We start from the raw sequence: 14,513 nt of genomic DNA, 5'->3' as shown, positions 1-14,513 counted from the left end.
CTGTTTTCTTGTCGTCGCCTTACATCATACTTTTCCTATAGCGATAACACCATAGTGTTCCTATAGCGATGACACCATACGGTTCCTATAGCGATGACACCATACGGTTCCTGTAGCGATGACACCATATTGTTCCAATAGCGATGACACCATGCTGTTCCTGTAGCGATGACACCATACTGTTCCTGTAGCGATGACACCATACTGTTCCTGTAGCGATGACACCATACTGTTCCTGTAGCGATGACACCATACTGTTCCAATAGCGATGACACCATACTGTTCCAATAGCGATGACACCATACTGTTCCTGTAGCGATGACACCATAGTGTTCCTGTAGCGATGACACCATGCTGTTCCTGTAGCGATGACACCATACTGTTCCTGTAGCGATGACACCATACTGTTCCAATAGCGATGACACCATACTGTTCCAATAGCGATGACACCATACGGTTCCTGTAGCGATGACACCATATTGTTCCAATAGCGATGACACCATGCTGTTCCTGTAGCGATGACACCATACTGTTCCTGTAGCGATGACACCATACTGTTCCTGTAGCGATGACACCATACTGTTCCTGTAGCGATGACACCATACTGTTCCTATAGCGATGACACCATACTGTTCCTGTAGCGATGACACCATACTGTTCCTGTAACGATGACACCATACTGTTCCAATAGCGATGACACCATGCTGTTCCTGTAGCGATGACACCATACTGTTCCTGTAACGATGACACCATACTGTTCCTGTAGCGATGACACCATACTGTTCTTGTAGCGATGACACCATACTGTTCCTGTAGCAATGACACCATACTGTTCCTGTAGCAATGACACCATACTGTTCTTGTAGCGATGACACCATACTGTTCTTGTAGCGATGACACCATACTGTTCTTGTAGCGATGACACCATAGTGTTCTTGTAGCGATGACACCATAGTGTTCTTGTAGCGATGACACCATACTGTTCCTATAGCGATGACACCATACTGTTCTTGTAGCAATGACACCATACTGTTCTTGTAGCGATGACACCATACTGTTCCTATAGCGATGACACCATACTGTTCTTGTAGCGATGACACCATACTGTTCCTATAGCGATGACACCATACTGTTCTTGTAGCAATGACACCATAGTGTTTTTGTAGCGATGACACCATACTGTTCCTATAGCGATGACACCATACTGTTCTTGTAGCGATGACACCATAGTGTTCTTGTAGCGATGACACCATAGTGTTCCTATAGCGATGACACCATACTGTTCCTGTAGCGATGACACCATACTGTGGAGGTTCAATAGTGAGGTCACAGACAACACCCACAGCCCAATTGTGTAATCAAAAGACAGTACAGTATGAATATAGGCAAAAACTGCTTCTCCAATAGAAAATCCCTGATCACACTTGTAGGTGATGCCATGGCGACGTTGGCTAGCTGAGCTCATGCACAGAAACCTGTTAACGGTCATCTTGCGCTGAACTGCACCTGTGCAGGCCGCCAAATCAAAGGCCCTCCTTCGATATAAATATGTTTTTGACGAGGTTGGCGTAATAACATGTTTAACTACGAATCTAGGTTGTGCCTTTAGATTTCTTGAAAATGTAAAACTAAGTAGGAACTTTTCACTTCTCTCAATGACTTCCCAAATCCCAAACCCCGGCCTGGTCTGTTTTGCAAGCGTTCCCAGAAGCCTCACGATGTTGCGCCGCTGGGTTTAGAAACTCTGTGGTGTAATAGCAGGGCCGGGAAAAACAGCCCTTCTCATTGGTGTCGCTGATGCAACACCCAGCCAATGGCTGAAGGAGAATAAAATCAAATTCAGCTCCATTACAGTCCCTTATCGGCCCTATGCTCAGGGATATGAGATACCTTTTTCCACCCTGAATCACAGTCCACATGGACAGGGTGCAGTGTGTTTGTTTGATTGTGTATGTAAGGGGAGGTTGTAGAGAAACCTTTGCCTCACTAAATTCAGCCTAGAAGACAGCCAGTAGAATGTGCGTAACCCTGGTGTTTCCTATCTGTGTGTGTGTGTGTGTGTGTGTGTGTGTGTGTGTGTGTGTGTGTGTGTGTGTGTGTGTGTGTGTGTGTGTGTGTGTGTGTGTGTGTGTGTGTGTGTGTGTGTGTGTGTGTGTGTGTGTGTGTGTGTGTGTGTGTGTCTGTGAAATCTAAGCACACGCAGTGAGGCAGGACTGGCTTTCCAACAGGAAGCCTGCAAAACAAGGCTGAACTTCACAGCTCCGGTGGCACTTATTACAAACATCACCACTAACGGCCCCTCCTCCTTCTCCTCAACCCACAGAAATGACAAACGTCTGTATCCCTCTCCAAAAACTCACCCTCTGTCCCCCTTTCCCTCCCTCTCTCTCAGTCCATCTCACTCATCCTCTCCCTGCTTTCCTCTCCACCCCCTTCCTCCCTCCAGTGTCAGACCTGGCTCGTTTTCTGCATTTTCTGCTTTTCTCCCCTCTGGGCCAGAGAGGGACGGGTTGTTTTTCTCTCTCAAGGAGGCTGGGGTGGAGGGATGGATGTGGAGGGGGGGCAGGCACCTCCGGCCAATACCCCTGTGGGACGGACCAAAGGGACCTTTGGATGTCCTTAGGGGTACGCAGGCAGGGGGGTGGGGCTGTTTGGCTCTTCCCTGGGTCTCCCCCTCAGCCTCCCCCTGCTGCTCTTTCCAAACTCAACACACATTTTCCAGAGAAGGGGGAAAATATTTGAATTTAATACCAAGAAAAGCCCGCCAGTGTCCTTGTCGACATCATCTCCTAGGGAATAAAGGGAAGGAAGATGTTTTATCTTTTTAAATAAGAAATGGCGAGCAGCCCCCCTGAGCCTGAACACAGGAGCACAAACACACACAGGAGAGAAGTGATAGAGAAAAGAGAGAGAACGAGAGAGAAAGGAAATTGAAATGTCTATTATTTTTGAACTTTTGTGAGTGTAATGTTTACTGTGAATTTTTGGGGGTTTATTTTGCTTTATTTTTGGGGGTTTATTATCTATTTCACTTGCTTTGGCAATGTAAACATGTGTTTCCCATGTCAATAAAGCCCTTAAATTGAATTTAAAAGACAGACAGACAGACAGACAGACAGACAGACAGACAGACAGACAGACAGACAACGTGTGTGTGTGTGGGGAAGAGGTGAAGAGAAGTAGCAGGGAGGAAGAGAGCAGAGCTAGAGTGAGAGCACTGGGACTCCCCTTCCTGCTGCATCTCATACACACAGCACTTTCCAGCCACCCAGGACCTCAGTCAGCACCCCCGCAGCAGCAACAACCCCTGCCCCTGAGGGGGGTTAGCATAGGGCTGGGGTCTGGGGGGGGGGGGCACGTCATCACACCCCAGGGCCTCACTTTCCATTTCCCCTCCCAGAAGAACTGACAGAGTGAGGGAGAGCAGAGAGAGAGAGAGAGAGAGAGAGAGAGAGTACCGTTTAGATATAGAACATCTACAATAAGACAAGTACTATTCCCTTCCATAATGTTACACTGCAGGGTGATTCAGAGTCGAGTAGGGCCAACATGTCACCATCACCAAAAGCAGCCACCATCCTCATACAGTGTTCTGTAAAATGGAACCATTTATCTGTGGCATTATCTCAAGGTAGGCCCTGACACAGCCATACCAATGACTCCATGTAGGGTGCTACTGTGGATCTGCACTGCATGTCAAACCATTGAAGTGGGCGCCATGCTTTAACCAAAGGGACCCTTAAATTAAATTGAACAAAATGATCTTGATTGCATTCACCATGAAGCTATTTGGGCCCATCATGAACCCATCTTACTGCTGTGCTGTAGGCCCTATGTGAATAGCTGGAGAGAGCAGGCTGGGAGGAGGGAGGACAGGGACGTTGATTCAGTGCAACTACTTTACCACCAAAACCTCAAACAGGATGTGAGACCAGTGGAGCGCCAGAGCCCTGCCTGCCAGGTCTGGACATCAGCCTCCTGAGTCTTGTGAAAAGCTTTCTCTCCCTCGCTCCATACCTCCCTCTTTCATTCCCCTCTCCCTGCGCTCCCTCCCAGCAGAACATTATGGGCCATGTGGAATTGATATTATAGATTCCTATTCAGTGGGTTGTATGGTGGGAGAGTTGGAATGTGACATACAGTATAGAATCTAATCCGTGTGGCGGACCTGACAGCTGCCTGCCTGCACACTTCCAATAACAAAGAGGATACCTGTTTGGGCGGACGATGAATCCCAGTTCCCTGCAAACTCTGACGACTCGCCTTCTTCCACCGCTAGAGAGAGAGAGAGAGAGAGAGGATGCTTAGAAATACATACAGTATCTATAGGATTAAATCCTTTTAATATTTGGTTGATCTGACTCCACATATGACCATGCCTTAAAAACACAAAGGTAGACATCAAAGTAAGTGTTCAAATCATTCATTAGCTGGGTGGTTGGGTGGGAGAAAACATCAAAGCTCCCCTGTCTGTCTGTCTACCCTGAGGTGACTGTGTGCCTGTAAATGCGCTCTCTGTGTTTTGTTTTGTGTACTAATTTCAGAAGTGAAATATACTGTATGTAACAACAACAACCAGATCAGAACAGGGACGTGTGATGAAGGTTTTCCTGGGCACTGCAGAGGAAGGAAGCTCCGCTGGCACACAAACAGGAAATGACAGTAGTCAGGACACAATGAGGACTTCCTCCCTCCCTCCCTCCCTCCTCCTCAGAGGTGGTCAGAGTGGACTCCTCACCTCCTCACCAGACCAGTTAACACTGTATTTCATACTCCCCTACAAAGCCAAGGGCAACAGTCTCAGTTTTCCTTTCTACAACCATCCCATGTTCATTTCATGAGTGCGATCCAGAGCTCCAGTGCTGGGACCAGTGTATAGGCCAGAAGGCCCAGTCCAGACTCCAAATATCCGAGAGGACTGACCTTGTTGCTGATGGCCTAGAGCTAAAACTCAGCAGGCTTCCAAACCCTGGGAAGACCGGGGTCAACTCTGCTCCATAACATCTCTCTCCATCGCTCCCATCCTCTCTACTTCTCATTCTCTTCCCTGAGGTAGCCAGGACTCTGTTCAAGCTGAAGCGCTGCCATTTGGCAGCTCACTCTCTCGACAGTGTCTTTCAGTAGTACCTTTTCACCATTAATGGAGTATTCCCATAGTACAGGAGACTCAGAGGCCATGTTTCTATTTTTCCATCCTAGGTTAGAGAGTTACCTGTCTGGGTGTTTCTGAGGAGAGATAACTCTTCAGGCATGTTTGTGGGAAACTATGGGCTGGATCAGGATCATGGTCCCATTAGGACTGTGGTATGGGCCCACCCTGCTCTTAGATCCTCCTAGAGAACTGGTACTGAGCTCGAGGTGTTTTCAGAAAGTATATAATTTGTCAAGCCATCCAATACCAACGACTGTAGAAGTCTAGAGAAAGTTGACCTGAGGTCTTCTTTAAATAGGTCTAGCCTGCAGTGGAATTGTTAATTCCTGAAGACACTGCTTTCCCAGTGGAGGAAGAAAACTGCTAAATTACACCCAATCAGGGCTCCACTCATCTTCCATTTAGCGCTTCATTAGAGGGGAAATAGTGGAGTGTAGTCAGGCAGAGAGGAGAGCAAAGCAGGGTAGAGGAGAGAAGGTGGGATGGTGCTTTATAGAAACACAACTACCCAGTACTACTGTGCTCAGTTAACCTGCAGGCAACAGCACACAACAACCCCGTACACGCACACAACTCTCCACACAGCTCCCAAGCTAAAACCAGTGAAGCTCGGAGCACTACCAGACCCCAGCCTCCCACACAGAGCTACAGTGTACTGGGAGTAATACAGCAAAACTATCCATCTCTGATGGGAACCGGACAGGATCCTTAACCACTTTAAAACCTCAATTAGATTGTGGAGATAACACAGACATGTATTGATCGGTCTGGGCTTTCTTGGAATTATTTCTCACTAAATGTTTTTTTTACCTTATTGAGATTGTCACGTTCTGACCTTAGTTCCTTTTTTATGTCTTTATTTTAGTTTGGTCAGGGCGTGATTTGGGGTGGGCATTCTATGTTGTTTTTCTATGTTTTGTTCTGTAGGTAATTTTCTATGTGTTTGGCCTAGTATGGTTCTCAATCAGAGGCAGGTGTCAGTCGTTGTCTCTGATTGGGAGCCATATTTAGGTAGCCTGTTTTTCATTGTGTTTTGTGGGTGATTATTTTCTGTTCTGTGTTTTGCTTCACCGTACAGGACTGTTCGTTTGTCGTTTTATTGTTTGGGGGCAGAGTCAGGTTGGAGACCTGAGCCCACTCCTCGTGCTTATTGTAAGCAGCGTGTTACTGGTCAGGCACCGTGTTATGCGGTTAAGTGCACGGTGTCGCCAGTACGCGCCCATAGCCCGATGCGCTATAGGACAGCCCCCCGTAAGTGTCATGCGAGTGTGGGCATCCAGCCAGGGCGTATTGTGCCGGCTCAGCGTGTCTGGTCTCAGGTACGCCGTTTCGGTCCAGGGTATCCTGCGTCAGCTCTGCGTGCTGTGTCTCCGGGTCACTGGGAGGGTGCAGTGCGTCCTATGCCTGCGCTCCGCTCGTGCCGGGCAAATGTGGGAATTGAGCCTAAGGGAGAGGTGCACGTAGTAGGCACCAGAGCTCCAGTGCTCCCCCACAGCCCGGTCCTTCCGGTGCCTCCTCCAAGCACCAGGCCTCCTGTTGGTCTCCCCAGCCTGGTAGTTCCTGTGGCAGCCCCACGCACTAGGCTGTCTCTCCATCTCCTCCCTCCAGGTTCTCTCTCCAAGCCAGAGCCGCCCGTCTGTCCTGAGCCGCCCGTCTGTCCTGAGCCGCCCGTCTGTCCTGAGCCGCCCGTCTGTCCTGAGCCGCCTGAGCCGCCCGTCTGTCCTGAGCCACCTGAGCCGCCCGTCAGTCAGGAGCCGCCTGAGCCGCCCGTCAGTCAGGAGCCGCCCTTCAGTCAGGAGCCGCCCTTCAGTCAGGAGCCGCCTGAGCTGCCCTTCAGTCAGGAGCCGCCTGAGCCGCCCGTCAGTCCAGAGGCGCCCGTCAGTCCAGAGGCGCTCCTCAGTCCAGTGGTGCCCTCTACTAGGGTCTTCAATCCGGAGTTGGTGGCGAGGGTCGCTACTCCTAAGGTGCCATATAAGTGGGCCGAGACTATGGTGGAGTCCCGCTCCACGTCCCGCTCCAGAGCCGCCACCGCGGTAAATGCCCACCCAGACCCTCCCCTATAGGTTCAGGTGTTGTGGCCGGAGCCCGCACCTTTGGGGGGGGGGGGTACTGTCACGTTCTGACCATAGTTCCTTTTTTATGTCTTTATTTTAGTCTGGTCAGGGCGAGAGTTGGGGTGGGCATTCTATGTTGTTTTTCTATGTTTTGTTCTGTAGGTAATTTTCTATGTGTTTGGCCTAGTATGGTTCTCAATCAGAGGCAGGTGTCAGTCGTTGTCTCTGATTGGGAGCCATATTTGGGTAGCCTGTTTTTCATTGTGTTTTGTGGGTGATTGTTTTCTGTTCTGTGTTTTGCTTCACCGTACAGGACTGTTCGTTTGTCGTTTTATTGTTTTTGTTCAGTATTCTTATTAAAACAATATGGACACTTACCACGCTGCGCATTGGTCCTCCTCTTCTTCCACCCACGACGAGCGTGACAGAGATTGCATAAATCAGTCATTGGGTGGAGTTCAGAGGCAATGCAGATACTCACACTAAATGGGGTATCAGTCTACTCAATACCCAACATATTTTTACAAGCTTGTCATACAACCAAACAGTCATACACAAGATATCATACAACCAAACAGCCATACACTGAGTCTTGTTGCTATGGAGAGGCAGGGTAAGAGAGTGGTAGGGAGGGGTGCAGGGTAAGGCCAGTTCTGGGGCTTGGCCCCACAGATGTGGACCACAGGACGTGATACAGACGTTTCCCGGAGCGATGGGTCCTGGGCGATACCAACCCCATACTCCCAGAAACACATTCTGAAAAGAGCCAGTGGAGGATAGAGACAGACCTCACACCACGATTACCAGGCAGCCAAACAAAGCAAGAGAAACAGACAGAAAAAGAAGGGGGAAGATAAAGAAAACGGTCATTACAAAGAGATAAAAACACCATTGTAATAAAAGCATATTCGTGATTTAACTGTGGGGAAATGCTCGTCTTCACTAGCAGAGCGGATATATTTATTTCATTTCCAGACTTCCTCCTGTCTGCGTCCCATGTGTACCAAGTAGGGATGCACGATATATCGGTGAACATATCGGCATCGACCGATATTAGCTAAAATTGCCAACATCGGTATCGGCCCGATGTCTAGTTTAACGCCAATGTGCAAAACCAATTTCAAGCTGACGTGCATACCTATATAACGTAGGTACATGACGTAATGACGCCACATAAAATTTAGAGCTACATGTGCAACACAGCATTCCTATCCTAGCCCACAATATCTGCTGTGTGGATTGAGCAGTCAACAAGTTGAGCATTTATTTGAAAGAGTAAGAACAGTTCAGCGAGACAACTAAGGCGAAATCCATTAACGCCAAGATAAAATAATTAATTGCCCTTGACAACCAACCGTTCTATGTCGTGGGTGATGTTGGCTTTCGCCGACTGGTCGAGCACCAGTACACACTACCAAGTGCGCTATTTGTTTCCCTACCGGAATTACACAGTAATGGCGTAACTGCGTCACTGCTAACACACGTTAAATAAGCTTGTAATTTGACACGTCAAATAACACAGTTCTATTATAGAATGTTGTGTGTTCTGAATTTGCACGTGCAAGCTAAGCGCCACCACTACTATCAGTAGCACTGTCAAAGCTGTACAAAAAAGTCTGCAAACAAGCAAACACTGGCCATGAACGATGTGTTTACAAATGTAACGAATTTCCTCTTCGTCTGAGGAGGAGTAGCAAGGATCGGACCAATGTGCAGCGTGGTAAGTGTCCATAATGAGATATTTAATAAATCAACAGAACACTTAACAAAAGTACAAACAAACAACCGAAACAGTCCCGTATGGTGCAAACGCTAACACAGGAAACAACCACCCACAAAACACAATAGAAAACAGGCTACCTAAATATGGCTCCCAATCAGAGACAACGACTGACACCTGCCTCTGATTGAGAACCATACTAGGCCAAACACATAGAAATATAACAACAGAACAAAACATAGAAAAACAACATAGAATGCCCACCCCAACTCACGCCCTGACCAACTAAAATAAAGACATAAAAAGGAACTAAGGTCAGAATGTGACAACAATACCACGTTGGTAATAAAACATTATTTGTTTGACCGCAACTTCTGGGGAAGCTAGCTAGCTTTAGCTTGGTACCTAGCTAGCACCAATACAACCAGCCTGAAAACAATGACCAGCAGAAACTGCAGTCATTTTCATTATTCTTAGCAATGATTTAGGAATCCTTGTGAGTAAGTATGAGCTAGGTAGCCACTTGTTGTTCACCTATTGAAATTGAACTTCAGTTTATGAAAATAAATAGCTAGCCAGCTACTTAACCCTGTCGCCCAAAGCTAACATTATAAGCAGCCAGCTAGCTTCATCTGGCTAGTGAGGCTCGATGGCACCAGCTTATGTGTTGTGAAGCTAGCCACAATAAGGATTAGGCACAATAGTGGAATTTGCGGTTTGCCTTCAAAATAAAAGTACCTCTTTGAAAGTGATGCAGAAGGTTACAATTAGTGGAATAATGCCATTTTTAGACTAGATAATGTTAAACAAGGTTGAAGGTTAAACAAGGTTAAACAAGGTATTAGTCTACTCGGTGACACCCACAGAACACAACTGTGAAGAGTTTACGTAAATATTAGCGTTGTAGTTCTAGGACTGTGACATCATCACCCCCCCCCCCCCCCCCACCCCAGTCAGCCTATTGTGTGTATTGACATGCTTATTGATCTATTACAGTTGTACCTAAGAATTGGGGATCAATGAAATGGGGTATCAGTCTACTCAATATATTTTTTGCCCAACGTCCTCAGAGTTATCAGACTCCAAAACATCCCCGCATTATTGGTTTTCCTCGGGAATAGTGTTCAATACACATAGGTTGACAATAAATGTGGCTCAATTCACAGTTGTTACAGAGTCCCGCAATAAGAGCTACGACACTAATGTTATCTGGGTGTCACGGAGTAGACTGATACCCCATGTCATTGATCCACAATCTATAGGTAAGTGAAATAAGTATGCCCCCAATGCAATTCTAAAGTATAATACATCCAGTGTGAATTCAACAGATTTTTGTCAAATTAACAAAGTATTGTCTTTCATTGATTTTATATAACATTCCAACCTCGTTTAGCGTGATCTATTAAATTATGGCATAATTCTACTATTTGTATTAATTTGCATCACTGTCAATGACATACTTTTATTTTGAAGGCTAACCGCAAAGTCCACTATTGTGGCTAATACTTATTGTGGCTAGCTTCACATAGATGGGTCTGACCACCATTAATCAAGTAAGAACTGTCTTATAAATTAGGGTTATTTTAGATGACACCTAGCTATATAGTTAGCTAGCTAACTATAGCTACTGAAACAGATTATGTCGTTTTACTATCTTTTTGGGGAAGAACATTGTTTGCATCCATGAGCTAGGAAGCTTTTTTTATGGCCAGCACTGTAGGTGCACGAGACAACTTTACCAGCATCATAGCATACGTATCGATGAATCGCTGTGACATATAAAATACGAGTGATACTGTAATCAATGTGTAATAACTACGTAAAAATGTATGAACGCGTTAAATTATTATGTGACGTGCAGTCATATTCAGGTCCTGATTGGTCAACAAGCTTATTTGACAAGTCAGATAGTGTTGTTTGACGTGTTTCTTTTTTGACACACAAAGACCCAAACAGCGTTCCATAGAAATCCTGGTTGTGAATGAAACGACTGAGCAAATGAACAACAAAACAGCACAGCAAGTAAGTGAAATAAAAAGGTTTTGATAATGTTTTGCTGGTAATGGGAACATACGTAAATTCCAACAAAATAACTTTTTGGTCAGTGTGGTGTGTGTGTGTAACCTTTATTTAACTAGGCAAGTCAGCTAAGAACAAATTCTTAATTACAATGAAGGCCTACCCCAGCCAAACCCTAACCCGGACGACACTGGGCCAATTGTGCGCCACCCTATGGGACTCCCAATCACGGACGGATGTGATACAGCCTGGATTCAAACCAGGGACTGTGGTGACGCCTCTTGCACTGAGATGCAGTGCCTTAGACCGCTGCATCCATGTGTGTGTGTGTTAACTATTTAACTGTCCTAGAATGCTTAAAAGGCAGCTAAAATGTTTAATATCGGTTATCGGTATCGTTTTTTTGGCAAGGAAAATATTGGATATCGGTATCGGCCAAAAATGTCATATCGGTGCATCACTAGTACCGAGCACTGTTCATGTGAACCCTGAAGCCAGCGGCAGGTAGAGAGAGTGGGAGAGTAGTGGAGGGGGAGACTGCTAGACAGAGGCAGAGAGAGAATGTAAGGCAGGGGAAGTATATACAGATTACTTTATACAGTAGGTCCCTCCCCTGATTTTAAATTCCCTCAGAAACTCTGTGACATCATTAACCTACAGTAAAACAGCCCTGTGAGAGGAACGGGTGGTTTAATGACTCCAGCATGTTTCAATTGGTTACCTTGGATACCATCGGTTTCCTATGCACACTGACCAGCCTTTGCCAAAACACACATCGAGGCTGTGAGAGAAATGGGAAACTGATACCTATAACTCAACAACCAGAAACTCACCACTGAGGTGTGTTTTAGCCCCTCTTTCACCAACTGGGACCATTTCCACAAACCATAACCTAAGTTCTAGATTGGGTGTACCCAGTATTGGTATAGGCTGATGAGAACTTCCTACCAGGTTCCTTCCAGACTGTTCCACTACAACAGTCCCCTCCCCGCTCTAAACACCTGTATGTTGAATGTTAAGCTGAGTATGTGAGGCAGGTACAGATGGGTTAACGAGCTCCTAGCTCCCAAAGAGAGCACATTGTGTTTAGCAACATTGCAGGGGCTGGCTCCTCTCCCTCCTGCTCTCGTTAAACTTTTATTTAAGAGGAGGGAGGAAAAGAAAAAAACACAGATCCCCCATGGGGCACACACAAACACACAAACCCAATCCTTGATACAATTTATTTCTATATTATTGAAATTCCTCTTCTGTTAATTGCTGCTGTGGTGGTTGGAGTGCGTGCTGCTATTTGCATTTCTGGGCCCTGTTAAGCAGTGTTAAGCTGCAACATTATGTAGCTATGGCAGCGTTGCTGTCGGCAACACAGAATTCAGCATAGCAGCGAATAGCGCGAGGGTAGAGATCAAATGAGTCACTCTCGACGACATCACAAACAGCAAGCGTGAATTTACTCTACAAGACCATGTACCCATGGGGGGGCGTTGTGTTCTAATTGTGCTTTTTCTAAATGAGAGCTTCTATTTTTCCAAGGAATGGTGCATGTGCACCTCCACACAAAGCAAACAGGGTGCAAGGGACCTCAGGGCACACACCCAGACCCCCCTATCAGACAAAGAACCTACCACAGCCTGTTCATACAACCCCAAACACACACACTAGCAGAGAAACACACAACTGTGCTCCTGTCTACCCAGGGGAGGGCCTTTCATTAACAAAGAGACTGCAGGTAAGGCAGCCTCAGTCTGCAGCCTTGTCCTTCTGTTACTACACTGCAGAGTACGGTGCTATAGTGCTAGACATAGACAGAAAGACAGGATGGAGAGAGATAAAAGGCTGCTATATTATGCAGATCGGATAATGAACAATCTAACAGTAAGTGTGGGAGCTATATGAGAGAGCGCTGCAAGACCTAACCAGAGAGAGAGCGCAGCAGAGAGAGAGATTGATGGAGAGAAAGAGAGCACTGGAGAGAGAGTGGTAGAGGGAGAGAGAGAGCAAGTGGTCTCACCTGGGCCCAGCTCCACTGCAGCCGTCTGCAGGAGAGGTAGACACAGAATACCTAATGTGTGTGGAGTTGCTCCCCTGGCCAGGAGAGGAGGGCCGCACAGCCCTGCTGCTGGCCCCCGGCCATTCTGTCTGATTGTCTTCTACACTTAAGGGATAAAACCCTGCTCTCCCCCTCTCCCACTGGAAGCCATTAGCAGCCCCCCCATTTGCAGATGTGTGTGTGTTGTACAGAGCATGTGTGAGTGTATGAATGTCAATGCATTTGATAGTGTGTGTGAGTGTGTGTGTGTACCAGAGTATGTGTATGCGTGTTTCTTTAAGAACAAAACTGCGCGCAACACCTTGGGAGCCTACCCGACAGGAAGCAGGAGTTTGTTGCGGCCCAGAGCAGAGCCCTGCTAGAGCCTCCGTCAGATCCCTTCATTAACATGGACGCTCACTGGATTCACAGGCCCACCACCCAGGCCCTGCACCAACTTACCACAGCACATACCCACCACACTACACAGCATCGCAACAAGCAGCTATGGCGCAGTCCACACACAATCAGGCCTCTTGTCCACAGACCTACACACACACACATACCATTTGTAATCCCCACCCCATTGTACCTGAATGATGGCAGTTTCATCTCCACACATAAGGTGGAGCTCCATCTCTATAAATATGTAAAACAGACAGAGAGAAAAAGAGAGTGCCTCCCTCCTCATCCTCCTCATAATACAGAAACATGAAAGTTCTCTCTGTTCTCTTTTAAAAGCATTTGGGTGTTGACTTCTCTTCAACTCACATACCAGGTCAGACTGGTAGAATGCAACCTGAACAAACCCAAGACAGACAGAACACTAACATCTAAGGGCTGCCTGACTATTTAGTGTGGCTGATTACTGTCCTTTTTACTAATGGTGTACTTGTGTCTTCTCAAACATAATGGTCCGGTACGACTGGTCCTCACACACGGCACTGAGCTATAGATATAGTTTTTCCATAGACATAGCAGAGGGAAAGACGGCAGGGCTTGGGTTTCAAGATAATTAATAAAAGATAAAAGTCTGGCTTGTTCTGCATGGCTTAATGGCTTTTAATAGCTGGGAGAATGATGTGGACATGCACAGTGCAGTCTGCATGTGATGGACCAAACCCCCCTAGGGAGCAAGCAATGCTACTGACTGTACACATCTGCTCACACACACAGCCCTGCTCATCTGATCTGACACACACACACACACACACACACACCCCTGCTCACCTGATCTGACACACACACACACACACACACACACACACACACACACACACACACACACACACACACACACACACACACACACACACACACACACACACACACACACACACACACACACACACACACACACACACACACACACAGCCCTGCTCACCTAATCTGACACACACACACAGCCATGCTCACCTGATCTGACACACACACACACACACACACACACACACACACACACACACACACACACACACACACACACAGCCCTGCTCACCTGATCTGACACACACACACACAGCCCTGCTCACCTAATCT

The 14,513-nt window shown here is 46.8% G+C and overlaps 1 protein-coding gene across 4 annotated transcripts in view; it reads right to left on the bottom strand.

Annotated features, from left to right (window-relative positions):
* LOC139539848 (zinc finger protein 423) overlaps positions 1-14,513 on the bottom strand; it is a 161,103-nt gene that overhangs the window by 131,515 nt on the left and 15,075 nt on the right. For all 4 annotated transcript variants that reach the window (XM_071343187.1, XM_071343185.1, XM_071343188.1 and 1 more), the window contains exon 2: positions 4,213-4,275. In XM_071343187.1, the coding sequence (XP_071199288.1) occupies positions 4,213-4,275 (63 nt within the window). The remainder of the gene's footprint in view (positions 1-4,212; positions 4,276-14,513) is intronic.

The sequence above is a fragment of the Salvelinus alpinus genome, chromosome 15, assembly GCF_045679555.1.
Source record: "Salvelinus alpinus chromosome 15, SLU_Salpinus.1, whole genome shotgun sequence".
Classification (NCBI taxonomy): Eukaryota; Metazoa; Chordata; class Actinopteri; order Salmoniformes; family Salmonidae; genus Salvelinus; species Salvelinus alpinus.
Note: the sequence above shows the minus strand (reverse complement) of the source record. Positions and strands in the feature narration are given on the sequence as shown.